The sequence below is a fragment of the Convolutriloba macropyga genome, chromosome 6, assembly GCF_964194025.1.
Source record: "Convolutriloba macropyga chromosome 6, txConMacr16.3, whole genome shotgun sequence".
Classification (NCBI taxonomy): Eukaryota; Metazoa; Xenacoelomorpha; order Acoela; family Convolutidae; genus Convolutriloba; species Convolutriloba macropyga.
In genome coordinates, this window is record NC_134473.1 from 33322046 (window position 1) to 33348058 (window position 26013).

At 34.5% G+C, this 26013-nt stretch overlaps 1 protein-coding gene across 1 annotated transcript; it reads left to right on the top strand.

The window, feature by feature from the left end:
* Positions 1-318: 318 nt before the first annotated feature.
* Positions 319-16792, top strand: LOC142341628 (uncharacterized). Its single transcript, XM_075392729.1, has 2 exons — positions 319-728; positions 16453-16792. Exons 1-2 carry the CDS (start codon positions 355-357, stop codon positions 16706-16708), a joined length of 630 nt encoding a protein of 209 aa, XP_075248844.1. The 5' UTR covers positions 319-354; the 3' UTR covers positions 16709-16792.
* Positions 16793-26013: the final 9221 nt, after the last annotated feature.

The following is a 26013-nucleotide window of genomic DNA, read 5'->3' on the forward strand; positions in this document are numbered from 1 at the left end:
TGTCCTTAGATATGACGCTGAAATGTCATATCTAAGCACAGAAATCAGCTTCGCCCTCCTAATGAGCTTCATCCGCTCCCTTCGAGGCTCTAGGGCACTTAGGCGGCGCGAAATGATTGATGCTTCTTTGGGAGCTGTAGTTGAAGAAGTGAGGCTGTCATTTTGACTTATGTACTTTTGCCATTTGTTTTTTGTTTTCAAGTTGTCCATCCTTTGTTTTACATTTTACTGATCTTTGTGTGTAATATTTTAACTTTACTGATTGTAAATTGAAATGGGCGTTTTAATTTGTTCAAAGCGTTTTCTCACATCAGCAGACGTTGATCATCATTGAATAAATTTCAGTATATTGACATGGGCCTTGGCTTCAGCAGTATCCGACAACAGTTACCAAAAACAGGAAATTTCAACGCCTTAAGTCGAGCAGAGAAAAAAATTATATCGGACAGAAAATCCGCTCCAAAACATAAGACATATAGTGATTCATTATCGGAATTCAGGTCACAAAATCCTGATCTTTTCCTGTACTTTGACAAAGAGGTGAGGGAGAAAAATTCAACTTTGGACCGCAATTTAAAATCAGTATTTGTCAGTTCTGAAGGAAGTAATCCCGTTTCTGCCCCTCTACGCAAACCAAGCAGTAAGGCTGATACGCAAGAGAATGTTCACGCAGTTCCCGGAGGAAAATTTACAGTAGAAACCCTTTTAGACTCTCTCCAAAGAGTAAAGTAAGTCAGGTTATGCAAATAGAACTTTCAGGATACAACGCAATGCGTTTATGAGTGACCTAATAATAGCTTTGCGATTGTTCTTCGACTCTGCTCTACATACAGCAGAGATGAAGGCTTTTGATTCGCAAATGAAACGGAGGCTATTGATTCGCTTTTCGCCTTACAAGGTTTGACTTGATCAATTTTCTCGTGTTCTCTCTCCTCTTCCTGTTTTGCGTTATATAATAAGATTTCATGCAAAAATCTCAACCAGCTGCACTCAGTGTGGCTAGTTAAGTTTTTGAATGAGAGGCGTTGAAAACATGAATTTGTGTTAGGTTGTATATAATTTTGCATAATCAATTTATGCGCGTAGAATCATTATTAAAATTTTCTCTGAAGCGTGGGTTGAAAGAGACTACATCACTAGATTGTTATTGGCCAATATTGATTGTAGCGTACTGAAAAAGCAGTAGAAATTTTGTTTGTAGAAGTAGATTTAATAGTAAAGTTGACAAGTCCTTAAAATACCTGGAAAAGACCTTAAACGAGTCAAGTCTCTACGAGCTTTGATTTGGAAAAATTAATTGGAATCTCAATAAATTGGAAATTAATTGATTGCCGACTATAATTTAATTTCAATTGATTGAAACGGCGCCAATAATTGGAGAAATTTGAAGCAGCATAGCTGGTTGCAAACCAAAAACTTCAGAAAATTTTTCCTTATTGCTGCAAATCCAATTAGACAATTTGCTCGTGAAATAGTTTGTCTGTGACAAAAATGTTGAATACAACAGATAGTATGACCATCTGCGTATAATTTTTGATAAAATTAAGCCAAACTGTAGAAAACTAAATTACTCGACTGTTTCTCATTTCCGCCAGCTAGTTAATTGCGTTTAGTGTTACCAAATCCCTGTCTGCGAGATTTAGGACTAACAATTCAACAAAGCTGGAATGGAAATTGCCCCCGTCGGTCCAGGAAAGCTCCTTTTGACTGAAAGTACAATTGAAACGAAAAAGCAGAGGAAATACTAAGCTAGAAAAAACCTGCCACAGTTCTAAAACTCATTAATTTTTGTTTATAATAATTTGAAGCCGTAACTTTGATTGTTGCAGAAAAGTGTTCTACAAATTGTACAAAAAAGAATACACGGAGTTTCATTTTACAATAAACGAATGGTAAAATTGTTCTAATTCAGTTAAAAGCTTACAATAATTTAAACGATGAAAAATATTATTTTATTGCAGAACATCAGATCACTCTATAAAAATTTAAACCATTTCGAAGTTTTTTTGGCGCAACAAACACAGGCCTTGGCTATATGCCTAACCGAAACGTGGCTCAAAGATGACAGCAACATCAATTTTTCATCGCTTAGTAGTTACCAGCTGCTTGACACAAGCAACCGGCAAATAGGAAAAGCAGTAGTTGCAATTTTAGTGAGGGAAGTCGTGGTGAAAACGGTTCTGCAAAATTTTATACTAGGAATTGTCAATTGCTAACAATCAAAATTGAAAGCAAGAATTATGGAAAATCTGGTTTTGGCTGTTGTATACCTCAAACCTATTACAAGTTTATCAGAGTAGTCAAAAACTTTTGAGAAATTCTTTTGAAAAAATGTCACTCAAACCAAAACAGATGCATTTAATGTGTGGAGATTTAAATACTGATCACTCAAAAACGAATGCTAAGTTTTCGACGTTAAAAAATGTTCTCGGAGGGTATGATCTTAGCATTGTCCTGACAGGATTCACCAACGAGACCAATAATTCTCAAACAAGAATTGAAAGTTTATTGCTCACAGGAAGTGCAAGTAGACGTTTTAAAATCTACAATAACTAATCTCTACACTGTTCAAACTGAACTAGTTGAAGAAACGAATGAAACTGGGTTAGAAAAGCAAGAATACTACAGAAAGTGGGCTGTTCTGGAAAACAATTCTGTGTTAGAAAAGCTAGTATTTAAACTGAAACACAAATTACAATGTTTCCAAGAAATATTTTTTGTCTCTTGGACTGCGAAAAATTTCAACACATTATCATTGATGAGTTAAAACATTGTGCCAGAGAAGAAATCAAAACTCTCAGACATAAGACATGGATCGATAATTCAATTAAAAACCTTGCAGCTAAAAACAAAATAAATTATCAAAGATACATGCAACTGGAAACAAATGAGAATAATAAAAATTTAATAAATTAGGAATTTGCTACAGAAAAGATTGCTCGAGAAAAGGAGAAACTTTTGTCAAACGTTTTTAGTTATGAACGCAAAGCGTACTACCAGAACATTCTTTGATACTATCAAAAGTTTCGGACTTTAACGCCGGAAGAAACTGAAAATTTCAAATTTTCACCACCATTGGAAAAAAAATTAGCTGATGAACTGGGTCCAGATGAAAAAAAACAACAAAAAGTCACAAGAGTCGATAGCTTGTTTCTACACAAAATCAGCGAAAAAAGCTATCCGTGGATATCAAAAAGCTGAAAAATAAATACAGCTCAGATTATGACGGAGTGAACAATTTTATAATCAACAAAATACAGTTTGCTATTGTTCCGACTCTTACCTATCTGACCAACAAATGTTTTAAAAACAGCGTTTTCCGAAATGCTTAAGGAAAGAGGTAATTATCCCACTGTATGAAAAGGGAGATCCTGAAGTTGCTGAAAATTACAGACCAATCAGTTTGCTGCCAACAATAGGAAAATTGAGTGAGAAATTGGTTCAAAAAAGAGCTACGTTTTCTGGAAAAATTCAAGCTACTAAGCAAAAATCAATTTGGGATTAGGCCAAAAAGAGCACTATTGAAGCCTTGGTGTCTTTTATTGAGGGCGTCAGGCAAGATTGGGAGGATTGTATTGCAGAAACTAAAGCTGTGTTCATCGATGTCAAAAAAGCGTTTAATACATTTTATTTTAACATTGTATCAGTTTGGACAAGCCAAACAACTTGGGATTTAGGGGTCACATGCCATTTTTTTGTAAATCTTATCTAAGCAATAGGCAGCAATGTGTAAATTCAAGAAATGTATACTCCAATTGTATAAAAGTCGATTATGGGGTACCACAAGGATCAGTACTTGGACCACTTCTTTTTGTGTTTATAAATGACATAAATGTTTGTCAGAACTGTTTGACCTTATACGCTGACGATTCTGTTGTTATACAAAAAGGGGAATCAACAACTGAAGTTTTCAGGCAATCTTTGGATCTGGTTATTGAACACCTCGTATAAACAAACTGACTATGAACTACGAAGAAAAACTTGTCTTATGATCATAAAAGCCAGACGGAGAAGTTCACAGCAATGAAAAGATAAAAGAAATAAACCTAACACAGAAATCATCCCTGAAATACGAAATACTTAGGTGTAGAATTGGATCACAATCTCAATTTCGGTAAGCATAAAAACTTTTGCTCAAAACTGAACGAATTATCAGGAATTTTTTAACCGGCTCAGATCGATTTTAACTGTTAAACAACTGTTATTAACACGCAAAGTGTATATCAAGCCTGTCGTGAGCTATGGCATACTAGTCTATGGAACAAGCAACAAAACCCTAATTTTGCCATTTGCGTCAGAAATAAAACAAATTACCAGAATTATTTTTAATAAGCCTAAATCACCTCCGCTTGCCTGGAACGAGAATCAAATCACATTTACTCCATAAAAGGCACGCACATTTTTGAACTGCGGAAAAAATTAGCTGAAATTTTGAGAGCAGAATGCGAGATAGATTGTCTCAAAAATGTAATTACGAGAAAAGAAATTGATGCGCCGCAAGCAAAAAGAGCTCAATCAAAGCAACTTGAAACTGCAAAAAAAAGCAGTGGCCTAAGTCCTAAAAGATTACGAAAATTGAATACGTGTAAGAATACGAAAATTGCTTAAGATCATTTTGAAATTCTATCCTAATTTTGTTTTAAAGTGCAACTTATGAGTGCTAGAGAACTGAAGCTTTCTTATCTAGTTTCAGAGACAATTTTTTCGTGGACAACTTAGAGCTTTTTGCTTGGTTTTATTAACAAAACTTGTTAGATCGCATAATATTCAGATTAAGGTTTTGAGGTTTTCCCCTATTTTCTCTTACTATGATACGCCAGGCATTAACACCATTGATCATAGTAATGGTACTGGTCATCACTAGATTAGGACCTCTTGGACTTATTGACGACCTGTCGAGTAGATTTGTTTTTATGGTACATAATATATACCATATGTGTTGCAAACAATTGTACATCCTACTCGAGAACAATTTATTTCTATTATTGTTGATTGCGTACACAGGATACATAGTGCGAATTGCCATCTATGCTTTTATAACCTGGCTACCAAGTAGAAGTAACGAAACGAATTTGAGAAAGTCCAGCATCATGAAGCGAAATAGATTCTCGACTCAAACTCAAACCATAACTATCGAAATCGATTTCTAACACAAAAACAATTACCATTAAATTCATACGTTGATGCGTGCTGCCTTTCGCTTCTGTTGTCACTAAATCGAGAGACTTTGGCATAGATAGTAACAGCAACTTTTGGAGAAACAATAGAATCAATACGTCAGACAATCAAAATTTGTCATAAAAATGTCAAATAATGAACTTCATTCAGCTTTCGAATTATCCATATAAACCAAATGTAACTCGGATCTAAATTTATTTCTGCATGCAGGTTGATAATTGTTACGCAAAAGAAGACAACGAATACGCTATCGATTTCTCAAAAGCGGGCATAAATTTCTTTTGAAATTTAAAGAGTACAGCTTAAGGAGTGTTTGAAAACAATTATGATTAATTACATAAATTTGCTTGCTCAAGACAGCTTAATTTCTGCTCAGCTAGACTCTGCTTTATAAACGAAGCTGAATTACTCTTTAGCACTTGACTTTTGTTTCAGGAGCGTAAAGTGAGACTTTTAGTAATAGCTGTTGTAGCAACAGCTGAGCGCAACTGTTTCTTGCTTTTTTCTCTGTTTGTCAAGATTTTTGTGAGGACCACATGTCATTCTCAATTGAAACCTGCTTTTAGATATTTCAAGCATGCAATTTCAACCCATTTGCGCCCGGGATATCATTTGTTTTTCTTTCTTATTATAGGCATTTTTCCCCTTCCTTTTGACGTGATTTTCTCACTCAAAAAAGTTTTCCCTCTTTCAAAATGACTTCTCATACTTTTAATAATACTGTTTAACTTCTGGGTAGCTGATTGGTGGAGCGTTTACTGATTTTCCTCATGCAAAAAAATCGTTGATACCTAGTTTCACCTGCTGCAGATCTGAACATTGTTTTAACTCTTTTAAAGTCATGAATGAAATTGTGAAAACATGCTCTACATGTGCAACTGAAAGTTTGCTTATGCCGCTTCTAATGCTATCACCTGTTTCTGTTTCTTCGCAAAATCTTAAGTCCAGTTATTAATATCAAACTTCTATAAGGTTCCAAGAGAAAAGTTAAATTGCAGAATAGTTGTTTTGCTCGTATATTTGTCAAGTCTGAAATCCACCCCAATCAGTCTGGTTTTCAGTCTGACAAAAGCACCTTTATGTTTCAAATAGACTTCGTACTGTATAGAAATTGAAGCGCTCTATCTATTTTTGTCTATCTGGATTATGAAAAAGCAATTTTTCTCTATCTGGATTAGGGCAATTTTTCTCCGTTTTTGCCGTGATTTTCTTTTGACTCAAAAAAGATTTCGCGCTTTCAAAATGTTTTTTCTTACTTTTGATCTTCTTGTATAACTTCTGGCTAGCTGATTGGTGGAATGTTTGCTGATTTTCTTAATGCAGATAAAAATCGTTAATACCTTGTTTCACCTGCTGCAGATCTGAACATTTATTCAACTCTTTTAAAGTCACGAATGAAATTGTGAAGAGAGAAGCTCTACATATGCAACTGAAAGTTTGCTTATGCCGCTTCTAATGCTATCACCTGTTTTTTTTCTGTTACTTCGCAAAATCTTAATTTCAGTTGTTTATATCAAACTTCTACAGAGTTCCAAGACAAAAGTTAAAAATTACAGAATAGTTGTTTGGCTCGTATATTTGTCAAGTCTGAAATCCACCCCAATCAGTTTGGTTTTCAGTCTGACAAAAGCGCCTTTATGTTTCAAATAGACTTCGTACTGTATAGAAATTGAAGCGCTCTATCTATTTTTGTCTATCTGGATTATGAAAAAGCAATTTTTGTCTATCTGGATTAGAGCGATTTTCCGTTTTTGCCGTGATTTTTTTTGTACTCAAAAAAGATTTCCCGCTTTCAAAATGTATTTTCTTACTTTTAATCTTCTTGTATAACTTCTGGCTAGCTGATTGGTGGAATGTTCGCTGATTTTCTTAATGCAGATAGAAATCGTTAATACCTTATTTCACCTGCTGCAGATCTGAACATTGTTTCAGCTCTTTTAAAGTCACGAATGAAATTGTGAAGAGAGAAGCTCTACATATGCAACTGAAAGTTTGCTTATGCCGCTTCTAATGCTATCACCTGTTTTTTTCTGTTACTTCGCAAAATCTTAATTTCAGTTGTTTATATCAAACTTCTACAGAGTTTCAAGACAAAAGTTAAAAATTACAGATTAGTTGTTTTGCTCGTATATTTGTCAAGTCTGAAATTAACCCCAATCAGTTTGGTTTTTCAGTCTGACAAAACACCATTATGTATCGAATAGACTTTGTACTGCATAAAAATCGAAGCGAAGCGCTTTATCTTTTTTGTCTATTTGGTGTATGAAAAAGCAATTTTTGTCTATCTGGATTAGAGCGATTTTTTCCCGTTTGTTTGCCGTGATTTTCTTTCTCACTCAAAAAGATCTCCCTCTTTCAAAACGGCTTTTCTTACTTTTTATCTGACTCTATAGCTTCTGGCTAGCTGATTGGTGGAGTGTTTACTGATTTTCTTAATGCAAATAATCGTTAATACCTAGTTTCACCTGCTGCAGATCTGAGCATTGTTTTAACTCTTTTAAAGTCATAAATGAAATTGTGAAGACAGAAGCTCTACATGTGCAACTGAAAGTTTGCTTATGCCGCTGCTAATGCTATCACCTGTTTTTTTTCTGTTAATTCGCAAAATTTGAAGTTATATCAAAGTTCAATAAGGTTCCAAGGCAAAAGTTAAAATTACAATAGTTGTTTTGCTCGTATAGTTGTCAAATCTGAAATCCACCCCAAACAGTTTGGTTTTCAGTCTAACAGAAGCACCTTTGTTTATCGAATAGACTTCGTACTGCATCGAAACTGAAGCTCTCTATCTATTTTTGTCGGTCTGGAGTATGAGAAAAGCGATTTTTGTCGCTAGATTAGCGATTTTTTCCGTTCTTTTTGCCGTGATTTTCTTTCACTCAAAAAAGATTTCCTTCTTTCAAAATGACGTTTTTTTACTTTAAAGCTTACTGTATTACTTCTGGCTCGCTGATTGGTGGAGCGTTTACTGACTTTCTTAATGCAAATAAAAATTGTTAATACCTTGTTTCACCTGCTGCAGATCTGAACATTGTTTTAACTCATGAATGAAAGTCATGAAATTGTGAAGACAGAAGCTGTACATGTGCAACTGAAAGTTTGCTTATGCCGCTTCTAATGCTATCACCTGTTTTTTTTCTGTTACTTCGCAAAATCTTAATTTCAGTTGTTTATATCAAACTTCTACAGAGTTCCAAGACAAAAGTTAAAAATTACAGATTAGTTGTTTTGCTCGTATATTTGTCAAGTCTGAAATTAACCCCAATCAGTTTGGTTTTTCAGTCTGACAGAACACCATTATGTATCGAATAGACTTTGTACTGCATAAAAATCGAAGCGAAGCGCTTTATCTTTTGTCTATTTGGTGTATGAAAAAGCAATTTTTGTCTATCTGGATTAGAGCGATTTTTTCCCGTTTTTTTGCCGTGATTTTCTTTCTCACTCAAAAAGATCTCCCTCTTTCAAAACGGCTTTTCTTACTTTTTATCTGACTCTATAGCTTCTGGCTAGCTGATTGGTGGAGTGTTTACTGATTTTCTTAATGCAAATAATCGTTAATGCCTAGTTTCACCTGCTGCAGATCTGAGCATTGTTTCAGCTCTTTTAAAGTCACGAATGAAATTGTGAAGAGAGAAGCTCTACATATGCAACTGAAAGTTTGCTTATGCCGCTTCTAATGCTATCACCTGTTTTTTTCTGTTACTTCGCAAAATCTTAATTTCAGTTGTTCATATCAAACTTCTACAGAGTTCCAAGACAAAAGTTAAAAATTACAGAATAGTTGTTTTGCTCGTATATTTGTCAAGTCTGAAATTAACCCCAATCAGTTTGATTTTTCAGTCTGACAAAACACCATTATGAATCGAATAGACTTTGTACTGCATAAAAATCGAAGCGAAGCGCTTTCTCTTTTTTGTCTATTTGGTGTATGAAAAAGCAATTTTTGTCTATCTGGATTAGAGCGATTTTTTCCCGTTTTTTGCCGTGATTTTCTTTCTCACTCAAAAAGATCTCCCTCTTTCAAAACGGCTTTTCTTACTTTTTATCTGACTCTATAGCTTCTGGCTAGCTGATTGGTGGAGTGTTTACTGATTTTCTTAATGCAAATAATCGTTAATACCTAGTTTCACCTGCTGCAGATCTGAGCATTGTTTTAACTCTTTTAAAGTCATAAATGAAATTGTGAGGACAGAAGCTCTACATGTGCAACTGAAAGTTTGCTTATGCCGCTGCTAATGCTATCACCTGTTTTTTTTCTGTATTCGCAAAATTTGAAGTTATTTATATCAAAGTTCAATAAGTTTCCAAGGCAAAAGTTAAAATTACAATAGTTGTTTTGCTCGTATAGTTGTCAAATCTGAAATCCACCCCAAACAGTTTGGTTTTCAGTCTAACAGAAGCACCATTGTTTATCGAATAGACTTCGTACTGCATCGAAACTGAAGCTCTCTATCTATTTTTGTCGGTCTGGAGTTTGAAAAAAGCGATTTTTGTCGCTAGATTAGCGATTTTTTTCCGCTCTTTTTGCCGTGATTTTCTTTCACTCAAAAAAGGTTTCCTTCTTTCAAAATGACGTTTTTTTACTTTAAAGCTTACTGTATTACTTCTGGCTAGCTGATTGGTGGAGCGTTTATTGACTTTCTTAATGCAAATAAAACTTGTTAATACTTTGTTTCACCTGCTGCAGATCTGAACATTGTTTTAACTCATGAATGAAAGTCATGAAATTGTGAAGACAGAAGCTGTACATGTGCAACTGAAAGTTTGCTTATGCCGCGTCTAATGCTATCACCTGTTTCTGTTTCTTCGCAAAATCTTAAGTCCAGTTATTAATATCAAATTTCTATAAGGTTCCAAGAGAAAAGTTAAATTGCAGAATAGTTGTTTTGCTCGTATATTTGTCAAGTCGGAAATCCACCCCAATCAGTCTGTTTTTCAGTCTGACAAAAGCACCTTTATTTTTCAATTAGACTTCGTACTGTATAGAAATTGAAGCGCTCTATCTGTTTTTGTCTATCTGGATTATGAAAAAGCAAATTTTGTCTATCTGGATTAGAGCAATTTTTCTCTGTTTTTGCCGTGATTTTCTTTTGTACTCAAAAAAGATTTCCCGCTCTCAAAATGTATTTTCTTACTTTTGATCTTCTTGTATAAACTCTGGATAGATGATTGGTGGAATGTTCGCTGATTTTCTTAATGCAAATAATCGTTAATACCTAGTTTCACCTGCTGCAGATCTGAGCATTGTTTTAACTCTTTTAAAGTCATAAATGAAGTTGTGAGGTTAGAAGCTCTACATGTGCAACTGAAAGTTTGCTTATGCCGCTGCTAATGCTATCACCTGTTTTTTTTCTGTATTCGCAAAATTTGAAGTTATTTATATCAAAGTTCAATAAGGTTCCAAGGCAAAAGTTAAAATTACAATAGTTGTTTTGCTCGTATAGTTGTCAAATCTGAAATCCACCCCAAACAGTTTGGTTTTCAGTCTAACAGAAGCACCATTGTTTATCGAATAGACTTCGTACTGCATCGAAACTGAAGCTCTCTATCTCTTTTTGTCGGTCTGGAGTTTGAAAAAAGCGATTTTTGTCGCTAGATTAGCGATTTTTTCCGTTCTTTTTGCCGTGATTTTCTTTCACTCAAAAAAGATTTCCTTCTTTCAAAATGACGTTTTTTTACTTTAAAGCTTACTGTATTACTTCTGGCTAGCTGATTGGCGGAGCGTTTACTGACTTTCTTAATGCAAATAAAACTTGTTAATACCTTGTTTCACCTGCTGCAGATCTGAACATTGTTTTAACTCATGAATGAAAGTCATGAAATTGTGAAGACAGAAGCTGTACATGTGCAACTGAAAGTTTGCTTATGCCGCGTCTAATGCTATCACCTGTTTCTGTTTCTTCGCAAAATCTTAAGTCCAGTTATTAATATCAAATTTCTATAAGGTTCCAAGAGAAAAGTTAAATTGCAGAATAGTTGTTTTGCTCGTATATTTGTCAAGTCGGAAATCCACCCCAATCAGTCTGTTTTTCAGTCTGACAAAAGCACCTTTATGTTTCAATTAGACTTCGTACTGTATAGAAATTGAAGCGCTCTATCTATTTTTGTCTATCTGGATTATGAAAAAGCAATTTTTGTCTATCTGGATTAGAGCAATTTTTCTCTGTTTTTGCCGTGATTTTCTTTTGTACTCAAAAAAGATTTCCCGCTTTCAAAATGTTTTTTCTTACTTTTGATCTTCTTGTATAAATTCTGGATAGCTGATTGGTGGAATGTTCGCTGATTTTCTTAATGCAGATAAAAATCGTTAATACCTTGTTTCACCTGCTGCAGATCTGAACATTGTTTCAACTCTTTTAAAATCACGAATGAAATTGTGAAGAAAGAAGCTCTACATATGCAAATGAAAGTTTGCTTATGCCGCTTCTAATGCTATCACCGGTTTTTTTCTGTTACTTCGCAAAATCTTAATTTCGGTTGTTTATATCAAACTTCTACAGAGTTCCAAGACAAAAGTTAAAAATTACAGAATAGTTGTTTTGCTCGTATATTTGTCAAGTCTGAAATCCACCCCAATCAGTTTGGTTTTTCAGTCTGACAGAAGCACCATTGTTTATCGAATAGACTTCGTACTGCATCAAAACTGAAGCTCTCTATCTCTTTTTGTCGGTCTGGAGTTTGAAAAAAGCGATTTTTGTCGCTAGATTAGCGATTTTTTCCGTTCTTTTTGCCGTGATTTTCTTTCACTCAAAAAAGATTTCCTTCTTTCAAAATGACGTTTTTTTACTTTAAAGCTTACTGTATTACTTCTGGCTAGCTGATTGGCGGAGCGTTTACTGACTTTCTTAATGCAAATAAAACTTGTTAATACCTTGTTTCACCTGCTGCAGATCTGAACATTGTTTTAACTCATGAATGAAAGTCATGAAATTGTGAAGACAGAAGCTGTACATGTGCAACTGAAAGTTTGCTTATGCCGCGTCTAATGCTATCACCTGTTTCTGTTTCTTCGCAAAATCTTAAGTCCAGTTATTAATATCAAATTTCTATAAGGTTCCAAGAGAAAAGTTAAATTGCAGAATAGTTGTTTTGCTCGTATATTTGTCAAGTCGGAAATCCACCCCAATCAGTCTGTTTTTCAGTCTGACAAAAGCACCTTTATGTTTCAATTAGACTTCGTACTGTATAGAAATTGAAGCGCTCTATCTATTTTTGTCTATCTGGATTATGAAAAAGCAATTTTTGTCTATCTGGATTAGAGCAATTTTTCTCTGTTTTTGCCGTGATTTTCTTTTGTACTCAAAAAAGATTTCCCGCTTTCAAAATGTTTTTTCTTACTTTTGATCTTCTTGTATAAATTCTGGATAGCTGATTGGTGGAATGTTCGCTGATTTTCTTAATGCAGATAAAAATCGTTAATACCTTGTTTCACCTGCTGCAGATCTGAACATTGTTTCAACTCTTTTAAAATCACGAATGAAATTGTGAAGAAAGAAGCTCTACATATGCAAATGAAAGTTTGCTTATGCCGCTTCTAATGCTATCACCGGTTTTTTTCTGTTACTTCGCAAAATCTTAATTTCGGTTGTTTATATCAAACTTCTACAGAGTTCCAAGACAAAAGTTAAAAATTACAGAATAGTTGTTTTGCTCGTATATTTGTCAAGTCTGAAATCCACCCCAATCAGTTTGGTTTTTCAGTCTGACAAAACACCATTATGTATCGAATAGACTTTGTGCTGCATAAAAATCGAAGCGAAGCGCTTTATCTTTTTTGTCTATTTGGTGTATGAAAAAGCAATTTTTTTCTATCTGGATTAGAGCGATTTTTTTTCGTTTTTTTTGCCGTGATTTTCTTTTCACTCAAAAAAATCTCCTTCTTTCAAAACGGCTTTTCTTACTTTTTATCTGACTGTATAGCTTCTGGCTAGCTGATTGGTGGAGTGTTTACTGATTTTCTTAATGCAAATAATCGTTAATACCTAGTTTCACCTGCTGCAGATCTGAGCATTATTTTAACTCTTTTAAAGTTATAAATGAAATTGTGAAGACAGAAGCTCTACATGTGCAACTGAAAGTTTGCTTATGCCGCGTCTAATGCTATCACCTAAAAATTTGAAGTTCAGTTAATTATATTAAACTTCTACAAGGATTCTTTTTGATATTTTTTTTCAACGTTATCAGGTCGACAAAAGTCAAGTGCAAACGGTAAGTAACTACTTCTCCTCTCTGCAAAGCGCGTTGAGTGGTGTAACAATGCTCAATGGGTGGAATGCGTCGATTTTGTTGTTTTCGCCACGCGGTTGTTCTTGGTTTCATAACTTGAATTTTCTCCGGTGACGTCCAATTACTTTTCACTTCTTTCAAATTTCTTCTTATGACTTGAACTGGTTGAAATTTTGTAATGGTTGGAAATTTGCAACTGCAATTGGAAACTTGTAATTTGGATAGCTGCGAATAGTAGAACAACTGTCTGATTTTTCGAGGTAAAACAAAGATATTGTACAATGACTTGGGCGTGTACTTACTCTTAGCTCTGATCTCAAATCTACTAGCGTTGCTGAGGAAAGGTAGAATAGAGCATGTAGACGATGCATAGTGTGACTAATTTTTGTCTTGACGCTCTTCAGTAATTGTTAAACGGAACCTTTATAAATTGACCTTAGAACGCTTGAAAACTTTCAAAGAGAAAATTTATTGAGTTTGGGAGCTAGAATCAGTGATGCTAATGTTTTAAATAGCTACAATTTTTTTCCTTTGTGCCATAAAATTGCTCTGAAATTTTTAACCCTTTTAATCACAAGTTGGTTCTTGTCGGTATCTTTGAATATTCAATTAATGAGAAGTTTCAAACGAACAAAAGATTTCTTAAACGGTGATCCTGAGTGCACTGGATTGAGCATAACTCATGTTTTTCATCGACAGAAAATAATAATTGAAGTAGACTTTTATGTTTGGCCTCCTGACCAGGTAATTAAATCTTTTTCTTGCTCTCCTCTCACTTGTGGTTCTTGGCATTGGAGAAGAGCCCGTGAAGTAAATATGATAAAAAGGACAATCACAGACACAACCGACCGTGACCTAGCTGAATAACAATAATACAGAATGACGTTTTTCAAGGAACTGTACAAAATTTGTGGAACGAAACTTGAGGACTATCAGTAAGTGTTCCAAAAAACATTGTCCGCAGAATTGAAACTACTTATTCAACAAAAAAATCTACAACAATAAACTCTTTGAAAATCTCACTGTATTATACCTTGACTTTGTAGAAGAATTCGACACCGAGCCCTACCACCCACTAAATGAACAAAAATGAGCACAAAAATAACATGGGGCATTGCTTTATGACACTTGTGGTCCTTTTAAGAAAACAGAAAACAATGTGTAAAAGACTTCGATGTATCCTCTTCAAAGATTACCAGTGTATCACGACGTTCCATCTTAAGGCCAGCAATCTTTTTAATCTTCTTGACCAATTTCCCTGATAGAAATCCCCATCTGGAAAGCAACGGTTTTGCAGACAATTTGAGTCATAACCACCGCCCAAAAAGTGCCGATTTGTGCCTCTTACAACATAGGAGTCTGGCGAAATGTCTCTAAAAGTTGAAAAGTGTAAGCTCGAAAATTGTCGAGGTGTGAAATACATGACTTTATGACTGGCAAAATGCGTGTGCTTTCACTACATAATTGGGCCTAATTATCCTACCATAAATTTTCCGTACTGGTTACTGCTCTTTCCTTGCTCCGAAAGCAATAAATGTCTGGCTATTTGAGCAAAATAGCTATCAATTGGTTACTGGGAAAATCAAACAGAATGGCTACATGGTCTACATTGTTCAAATCATTACCGAATGCTACCATAGCCGGTAACCCAATACAAAATTGTTACTTACGTTGAAGCTGTACAATCGCACGAGACACGTTGATACCTATGAATAACCATGAATCCTATTCATGGAATTTAACTCCTACCACTGAACCTGTACATTAAGCTCCACGAAGGCGAGCTCATCAACCGCAATGCAAAATGTGTTATTTGAACTGGATCTTTCAGCTTTCGAGCTTTTATGTTCTTGCAACCGAAATAAAAACGGCGAACGACTTTACAATTTACTCTGTGCATAGGTTTGTCATTTACCAATACTACTGTACGCAATAGGATTTCCAACGATCAAGAACCAAATGAACTTTTTTTCATAAAGCGTTGAGGTCCTATTTTTTGTGTGAACGCAGCAAAAAAGTGTTTCATAATTCGAATAACAGGTCTCCTCTACCACTGATGCAGTTGAGTCTGAAAGTTTACTTTTTTAAAGAAAAGAGAAACAATCATGACCTCAATTGATGAAGCTAGAAAATGAAGAAAGCGCTCTAGTAAGCCCTTGCAAATTTTTGCGTTAAATCTGAAACAGCATAAATACCGCAAACATACGCATCGATTGATTCTCTCCCTCAACACAAAACAAGCCATGACTGTGTTCAGGTGATGGAATGGATGTTAAAATTGTAAATCAAGCTGTCCGTAGATAAAAAGTTGAGTACTGTGACAACCTAGTAGATTAATTAATGCATATGAGACATTTTCACTATTGCCCTAGACAATTTAACAGTCTTTGAATCGCTTGCGCGCATGAATAAAGCATTTTAGAGCTTTTCATAAAGTCATATGAGCATTCCTGCTCACATTTCATGAACTAGAATAAGCTTTTTGCTGATGTTTAATTTAGGTCCCAGCCCTCCTTAGTTTTTTTTAAAATATGGTATGATACTAAAAGAGTTTTTGAAACAGTTTTTGACTGAATATCAATCGCGTGATATTCCCGAAGGATGGAAAGATAAAATGGTTGTCCTTGTATTCAAAAAGTATATCAAAGTAGCTGCGCTATTTATAATGCGAAATCTCGTTACTCTTAAAGTACTGGAATGTATCAATGAAGAATGATCTACTGTTCATAGCATCTGGGAAGGCATCAAATAATGTTTTCGGCCGGATGTTTTTCTGCAATGGATTGAATTGAAAGACGTCAGTTTTGGCAAATTTCCGGCAATCTAGCTATTTTTGTTGCTCCTTTCCTCACTCAAATTTCGATGCTGTAATAGTGTGTTAGTCAGTTTTCTGTTTGCCGAGAACTAGTACGCGTTTATGAAGAATAGGTAAAATACACCGGATTATTCAGTTACGGTGTACATTTGGTGTACTACAGTGAGGTAGTGAGAGCATATGGTCAAGTCAATATTATTTAAAAGCAAATTTTGTAAAAAGTGGAAATGTTTTAGTGACGGATCCTCAATGACGCTTGTTGCTGCCAGGTCAAACATATCAGCCGAGCATCTCACTAGAATAGCACAATACTGTTCTCTTTATGATGTGATTGTAGATCGAAAAGACTACGAGCCCTACAATGAAGATAACCAATCAAATGAGGAAAGCACAGTTCCGACAGTATCAAATCTCAGATCTGATCAGTTTGACGACAGCGAAGGGAAAACTGAAGCAAGGACTATCTTGAAACCTACCAGACCAAAGTTCTAAAACTTTGTTTTTGATAGCTGCGAACGCGATAAGCCGAGTTTTTACTTGTCATACAGTACGCACATTCTTTCAAGGTTTTAAATTAAGCCAGGTTTTATTTTATTAATCGTTCAATTGTTGTATTTGCTGATAACGACGAAAAAGATAACTATTGTAAGCTTTACAATCTTTAATACTACGGAGTGTTTGTAATTTGCACGTATATGAACTGACTTCTAGATTAGCAAAAATGCGTACTTTTGGCGAGAATGTTTTGTATTATACATCTAGAAAGCTTATCGCAGCTATTTTCTTGCAATCTGTCTACTATAATTCCTATCTAGTTTTACATAGTTAATTAACTCCTTCGGTTGATCAGATTTTTATATTGCAAAAAGATGCGTGTGCAAATTCTTTGAGCCGAGCTTCTCTTGTAACAATATTCTCAGTGGCGCCATATTTGAGTTTTAACCGGATGGTACGCGATAACACGATTTTAAAACCGTGGTAGAATAAACTGACCGTCTAAGAAACCCTAAAAACACTTCCACATCTGTCCCATTTTTCTGCCCCCTACCGTTTTTGATCCCATCCTATTTTTTTGCCACCCATCATTACGACGAAGAGTTATACCCCAAATTTTCCGCCTTAGTAAAAATCGCTTGGAAATTAGATAAATTTAGCAAAATTAGAGAAGCTTAGTATCTATTTTTTTACAAATGATGTTTTGTCATTTTTGCGAAATTCGATACTTTCAAATTGGAGAATAGGTTAAAAGTCCTGTAGTACCTTATTGCTCAGTTTAGGTATCAATTCTTTGCATTAAATGTACCAGTAATCCGCAATTGTGTCTAATCTAATGCTCCCTGTGAGCATGCAAAACTGATTTAAAGCTCTATTAATTGAGCATTCGAAAATGGTTTAATAATTTATTAAATCGGACATAGATAAATCTACCAATCTGTTCATCAATGCAGAGGAACTGATAGAATTAATGGTGCTTTCGACAGTAATGTAAGATACGGAAAAAGTTGTATGATCTGAATTATAGGTTGGGAATCAGCAATAAACCACGAGGACGGAATGATATAATCATACACCCAAAAAACAGCCCAAATCAAATATCCGAATGACCTGGGGAAAGGTGATTGGAAATCAGAATCCGTATTTTATCAAAACTTCTTTAAATTCAGACATAGTTGTAGAGAAATTGTTGCAATAATCCTAACAATTTGATGATCCCCAACTCCGTAAATATCAACAAAGAGTGCCAGCAATTGCTTAAGATGTATGGAGGGATTTAGAAACATCACTTAGCAATGGAAAAACGTCAATAGACACCTATTAAAAGCCTCTTGCCTAAAGATTGGATTTTAAATTTTTTAATCACCTTAGTCGTGGTAATGCTTCACCTTAGTCGTTGACACTGCTGGTAAAGTTATTCAGCAGTGTCAACGTGTTAATAATTTCTTTGGATGAATTGCGGGATTTTTCGGAAATTAATTGACAGTCAATAGACACCCATAAATAGACGCAAAAAATCGACACGGAAGGGAGTGATTTTTCAGAAAACCTAATAGAAACCGATGCGGTAAATACACGAAGAGTGAAAATTGATTTATCTGAAAAATCCCTAAAAATGGTTTAGGAGCGTGTGGTGATGTCAATTGCATTTGCCGACTACAATTCAAAACCAATAAGAACATTGTGATAAATTTGAGTCCTACATGATATGCATATTATTAACCTTTAAACCACTTTTAATGGCTAACAATTAGTAAAGCCCTAAACCACTGTTATATGCTCCAAAGCGAGCATTGAACATTAAATTAGGCAGGGTTTCGGATTACAGATACATTCAGTGCAAAAATTAGATCATCATGCGATGAATCGCGTTGCCCTGAGTGCAAAAAAGAGAACTAAATCGAGCTTGTATCTCAATTCCGCGGTTAATATTTGAACACTTCTGCAAACACGGGTTGCCCAATTGTCTTCAATTTTGTCCAATTTTTCAAAAAGTATCTATTCGCTAGGTTGTTGCATTTTCAATGTATTAACATTGGAAAAACGAACGAAAGATACACAGATCGGTTAGATTTGACAGTGACATCTGCGGCGGTATGATTCTTCTTCCTAAGGTACCGACTGCCAAAGTCCAACCTTTTCGAGAGCCGTTCGTCTGTAAAAGTTTCTGTCCTTTGGGAACTGTTGATTTGTCATAGTAGTTCATTTTTCACATATCTGCGGCAGTTTCAGTTTCCTACTTTTGTTTTTGTGCGTTTTTTTGTGTTACTATTTGTGTTTTCATTCAAATAGCGAAAAAAGTCCGAGGACACTAGGTCTTATGCAGTTTTTGATGCACAACGTTTTTAGTGTTTGGTCACCCAAACTGCCGAGTTTCCATGTCGAATTTTGTTAATGCAACAATTCATTCCCGTCTAGGTGAGGTTGAAGGCCGAGTGTTTTTGTATTACTATATTCCAATTGTCAAAGAATATTTTGCTTCGATATAAAAGTCATTCAGCGATAAGAAAGCACTCATAGTTGAACGACCGAAAATTCAGACGAGCATCAAATGAAACAAAGCAGCTAGTTCAATGGAACATCTCGTTTCAGGATGTAGTTTGGTTTTTGAGTTTGCCCGCAGATAAAAAACGTTAGTGTATGAGAGGCTCATCGTACAGCATTTTTTTCAAAAAAAAGTATACGAGTCACTCACAGAAGAAATGACACTGAACGGAGACGTTAAAATTGAGACTGGTAAGAAAAGAAATGTGATTAGCAAATGAATGAGAAGACCGGAGGAATACTGTAAAATCAAAGCTCTGACTCTACCCTGCGGTTTGTTTTTTCCCCGTTGCAACAAAGATTAGTAGTTTATGAGCACATGAAATTTCTATATTTTCCAACTATCACTTGCAATTTTCAACTAAAGAAGCCATTGAACGAAGACAACATTGAAAAGACATACCTCCGAGTCTAAAGCTCTCCAATAATTAGAGCTGAGGATCAAGTGAAAGGAAGGCAGTAACTCCACAATAATTTGCAAACTCACACTTTGGTGTACACTTCGCTTTTTTAAAACAATAAATTGTCGACGTCATAGAACTGGTCGAGACATAAAAATTTCCAATACTACTTTTCATAATTTAAAAATTTCTTTTTGAGAAGAAAAGCCATTCCTCGATGAGATAAGAATGACCAGAATGAATGGACCTGAGATTCCCTACTGAATTGAGCGACAAAAATGCAAATGACCATCAAGTGAAGGAAAGGCATCTATCTAATGTCATGAAACATTCGATATCAGACTGCAGCTTTCTTATTGAATTGTTTGCTCAAATAAAATTAGCAGGTCATGAGAATTTCACCGAATAGTTTTTTTCCATAAAACTGTCAAATTGTTTTCAAAAATTACAAGCAACGGTTGGACATCAAACTCGGCAACGTTCACCGTCCTTGCGGAGCGTCTCAAATCTCTAATCGGTAAAGATATGTTCGACCAGCTGGGCCTAGCTGTAACACAATCTTCTTCATCTCAAGGTAACCAAGTCAACAACTCTTCTTCATCATCAGAATTCAAAGAACATATCGCAAAAAATTTTCCTAATCTGATCTCGCGTGTCGGAAGATTAAAAAAAATCATGTGGCTAAATCTAACATTCACAAAGATTTTCAACCTAGACACCAAAAAGGTAAACGCATACCTATTAATCTCCAAGATAAATTTAAAAAGCAACTCTAATAAAAAATTGTTAGAATTCAAATAAAATCTAATAAAAAATTATTAGATGAAAAAAACAATGAAACATTCTAGTTGCCCTGTCAAGTATTTTATATCTCCCAGTGTAGTCACCGTAAAGAAAGATCAAACAATTAAACTTGCACTCGACTCCAAAATATTAAATAAAGCTATCCCTAAAAACAAATATCAAATGCCTCTTATTGATAAGCTTATCGAAGCTATTTCTCAACAAATCAGTGCTCCCGCACCTCACAACACAACATATTTTTCTACATTGGTTTTGAAGTACTCGTACAGCTAATTAAATCTAGATCCTAACACAGCAAATCATTGTAATTTGAATATAATAAGTGGAGACATAACAGGCACGTACAGATTCCAAACAGAATTTTATGGCCTAACAGATATACCGGCAGAATTCCAAAAAGCTATGGATTTTACTCTCATTGGTTTAAAAATATTTATTGTTTTCTCGGCGATATTCCGATAGTAAGTAAAAGATCAGAGGAAGAACATAAACAGTACGTTTTGAATTGTCTTAAACGTTTAGATGACAAAAATCCGGACCAACCTTCCAAAAGGTCATTTCTCTAGACTAGAAATAGATTGGCTCGGTTACCACATTTCACAATCAGGTATCTCGCCTATCGAGAGCAAGACCTCCGCTATTTTGACTCTGGAGGCTCCAAAAACCTTAAAGAAACTCCGTTCTTTTCTGGGTTCAATAAACTATATCAGTAAATTTATACCAAACTGAGCTCAAATTAGCCACCCACTCCGTCCTTTGTTAAGAAATTCATCAAAGTTCATCCGAACTGAGGTACATGAAAATGGTTTTTTTGAAATAAAGAACCGCCTTGCGAATGCCGCGGAAAATATCCATTATAGCCCGCAACTCGAGACGCGCGTAAAATAGGACGCCTCGAATATCATCTTTTCATTATGTTTGAAATTATTCTCAGTTTCTATTTCTAACAGATCTCTAGCAAATCTTTTGATGCAGCCTAGACCGAAGTAAAGTTTGAAGTTACCTTGCCAGGTGTAACCCACAGCTATTGGAATATGTTCAGCTATTACATCTTTTAAATCATTAGTTGAGACATCGGTAATGCAACATTCTATATCGGCAGTTATAATATTTTTTATTTTCTGACGTTTGTGTTGCACTCTGGTTTGAATGAGGTGTTGCATTCGTGTTTATCATATTTAATTTGTGAGTTAAACCAATAGGTACACCTATCACAATAAAAATATTTAATGTTGTTTTTATTTGGTCGTTCTAACAAGGTTTCTATATTTTTTATTAGGGCACAGTGTTCTATTTGACCATTACTCCAAACTAGTATTCTTACATCTTTTCTATCTTTATTAAAATCATCCATTTGTTTAAACAATTCTATTTTACCATTACCACAAGGTGTCTATATCCAAATATTAATATTATACAATTTCTGTGTTCTTATTATATAAGCAAAATCATCTTCATGTTGTTGTCTTGGTTCAATTAGTTTATCTACATATTTACTTTCTCGAGTTGCATGGTGTGGGGGCGGGATGTAGCCAAGCAGTAATAGTTAGTTGTAAGCAGTTGTATTTATAACTACGTATATTTAATATCGATTTAGAGTTTTTGAGATCTGGAGGTAAATCTATATAACTACCTATAGATGCTTTAGTTGGTTCAATGTTTAACTGAATACTTCTTATTCCAAGAAACTCAAAACCATAACTTTAATCTTCATATATTTCCTTTTCGAAATCTAGCCACCGATTGAAGTCACCATATTCATATATTGCATTATTATTAATGTAATCAGTATTGAAAAATATTTTAGTAGTTTTAACTTCTTCTTTGGTTCTCTTCTTATAATCACATTCAGCCGTGATCTTATATTTAAAACTCTTAACTTTTCTGAACTGGTAACAGTTTTTAATTTATTCTGAAGAGTAATTAGTTGCTTCGTCTTTGTCTTCAATGTAATTCCCACCTTTATCAGTAATATAAAATTCTCTCATGTTCTAACTTGAGTTTATATCGAAGTCTTCTTTGTTTTCTAGATACATGCGATTGTGACTATATGAATGAGTAGTTAGAGCTACTTTACTTCTAAATTCTTCATGACATTCTTTACATATAAACCTAATCTTAGAATAGATATTGTTTTCAATTTCAGTTTCAGTTTCAGTTCCAGTTTCTGATTTAGTTTTAGTTTCAGTTTTACTTTTAGTTTTAATAATATAATCATCTTCATCCAAATTATACACCCTCTCCGAGATTTCCTCTTCTTCAGACTCAAACATTTTCTCCAATAGTTCCTTATGTTTGAGATCGTATGATTGATGCCTGTATAAAGCCTTCTTTGATTCAAAGGATAGATTACAGACATCGCAGAAGTTTATGACATTAGTTTTAGTTGATTGAGACATGATGTATTTATTTAGGGAAATAATCAAAAATAATTTTTTGAAAAATGAAAGCGAAATGTGATAAGTGTATAAATAAACCTTGGAAAGAATGTTGTAAAAATTAAAAAGAGATAGAATATTCTTGTTATGTATGTAAAAATATGGTTAAGGTTAAAGATTATATAGAACATTTGGGATATCATTATTCTGATCCTGATCAATATCTAACGTGTAGTGTGTGTAATGTTTATAAACATATATATTATTATATAGACTTAGAAATAGGAAATGTACACTATGTATTTATCTTCATCGATATAGATATGGTCACACTAGAAATCAATTCAGAGAGCATGTTTATAAGTATAATATTCAAATAAGCTAATTCTTCTTCTTTTAATTTATATGAGAAGTATATTTATTCCTTTTTTTCTTAATAGATGCTAGATCTAGAATAAATAAGGGAAGAAAATAATTCTTGACTAATTCATAGAATAATAAATTTAATTTTTATCAAATTTAGAGCTAACATATAGTAGTGGATAAAACAGGGTTTCCAGAAATCAGTAAAATTTGGCCAGATTCGACATGCGTGATTAGCGCTTGGAGAAAGGGTCAAATTTTGCTGGTGGCTGGAAACCCTGTTTTATCCACTACTCTTGTGAATTGAAAAGGCAACACCTCTCCCTTGTTGGTTATCGTATTTTTGCTTTTGTTTTCCGATAGCTAGTCAAATTGCCAAATTGTAACTCTTTCGATCTCTTTTTTGCAAAAAAATTCCGTTAGAATAAATAATTTAGGTTTCGTTTTTAAAAATTATGCTAGAGCTATAATTCATCGCGATGGCATCTGAGAGGTCTTCTAGAAATAAAAATTATATTCGGAAAAGCCTGAAAGAGTAAATTTTACATCTCGTTGGTCATGCAGTATTCAGTTATTAAAGGTGTTAGGCATAAACAACTCCAGCCTAATGACTTCATTTGCACTACTACCTCAGCCACGATTTAGTAAAGGCCCCATTTAAGTGTGTATTTTTTGCTGAAGTTTTGTTGAAGGATTTGGAGTACCAGGAGAATGGAGTCATCATTTGAGCAGGGATTTAAACTTCGCGGAATATATAAATTATTTGTTGCTGTAGTTGAGGTTTTAAATAGCTATCAAGCCCAAATTGATGCCCATATTACCTCAGGAGACAACACAGGAAGCAGACTTCGACTCCCTTCAATTTTTTTATGGAAAAAAGGTAGACAAACAGAAATGGAGAACCAAAAAACTTTTATCAGTCAGCTTTTTTCCTCTTTAAAATATCAAATTTTTCAAATTTACGTGCAAAATTTTGTGAACTGGATTCATCGAGCAAGTTATTTAATGTTTATATAACTTTATCCACTGATGGGGGATTTTTTGAAAAGCTTGGTGCATGATATTTTCATCGGTGAGTTGAGTGCGTTTAGTTGGTGTAAGGGCTCTCTTAGCAATGGTGATAGGTAGACTTCACATATGCTTCAAAAATGAAATTGTTCGAAAATTTCTCTAGTTGAGTCAAAATTTCTGAGGCAAATAGTTGCAACCTTTTTTCAAAATTTTGCTTAGGTATAAATCTTGTTGTCCCTCCTCCGTAAATAAGTAAACTATTTCCGATGTGAAATATTCCATGCGAACTGTAAAAAAATCGAGAAATTCTCGAATACCTAATTCTGTTTTTTTAAAGTTTTCCACTGACATGACCTGGTTTGGTCAAATCATATTTCACTTCAACCTTGAAATTCGAATTTCAATCAAACTGAAACTCGAAAGTTCGTCATGAAAAATTGCAGTTTTCTCAATTATTTTTATATACCTACATCAACCCATTCACATTTTCTAGTGAATAGCGGCATGTTCTTCCTTCAGAACCAACACTGCAACGCGTCATTATCCTTTTTTTTTAATTTTCGCGGTTTATGTGATGATAAAAAATTAGGTATTCGATAGAAGATCTTCGCTGACCTATATAAAAAGAGGAGCGGCCAATTAAAAAGGGATGATTCCCTCCACAATTAATTTTCAATAAAGTAACGATCCGACATGGTAACCATAAGGCTCATTTAATTGTGAGTTTTACTTGACCAACAGTGTCAAGACGTTTTAAAGGTCAATGAATTTTGCCATTTTGTTGAGTCCAATGCCGGAAAAGTTTTTTTACTGTAGCACCTAATTGAAACATTCTACAATAAACAAGGAAAAATTGGACCTTTAATTTGAGAGGTCTTCTAGAAATAAAAATTATATTCGGAAAAGCCTGAAAGAGTAAATTTTAGATCTCGTTGGTCATGCAGTATTCATTTATTAAAGGTGTTAGGCATAAACAACTCCAGCCTAATGACTTCATTTGTACTACTACCTCAGCCACGATTTAGTAAAGGCCCCATTTAAGTGTGTATTTTTTTGCTGAAGTTTTGTTGAAGGATTTGGAGTACCAGGAAAATGGAGTCATCATTTGAGCAGGGATTCAAACTTCGCGGAATATATAAATTATTCGTTGCTGTAGTTGAGTTTTTAAATAGCTATCAAGCCCAAATTGATGCCCACATTACCTCAGGAGACAACACAGTAAGCAGACTTCGACTCCCTTCAATTTTTTAATGGAAAAAAGGTAGACAAACAGAAATGGAGAACCAAAAAATTTTATCAGTCAGCTTTTTTCCCATTTAAAATATCAAGTTTTTCAAATTTACGTGCAAAATTTTGTGAACTGTATTCATCGAGCAAGTTATTTAATGTTTATATAACTTTATCAACTGATGGGGGCTTTTTTGAAAAGCTTGGTGCATGATATTTTCATCGGTGAGTTGAGTGCGTTTAGTTGGTGTAAGGGCTCTCTTAGCAATGGTGATATGTAGACTTCACATATGCTTCAAAAATGAAATTGTTCGAAAATTTCTCTAGTTGAGTCAAAATTTATGAGGCAAATAGTTGCACACTTTTTTCAAAATTTTGCTTAGGTATAAATCTTGTTGGTATAAACCAACACTGCAACGCTTCATTATCCTTTTTTTTAATTTTCGCGGTTTATGTGATGATAAAAAATTAGGTATTCGATAGAAGATCTTCGCTGACCTATATAAAAAGAGGAGCGGCCAATTAAAAAGGGATGATTCCCTCCACAATTAATTTTCAATAAAGTAACGATCCG

Bases quoted from the DNA above. Each gene is read 5' to 3' on its own strand.
- LOC142341628 (XM_075392729.1), top strand. From the start codon at position 355: ATGGGCCTTGGCTTCAGCAGTATCCGACAACAGTTACCAAAAACAGGA. The intron at 729-16,452 runs GTAAGTCAGGTT...GAAATGTTTTAG, and splicing joins GACTCTCTCCAAAGAGTAAA to TGACGGATCCTCAATGACGC.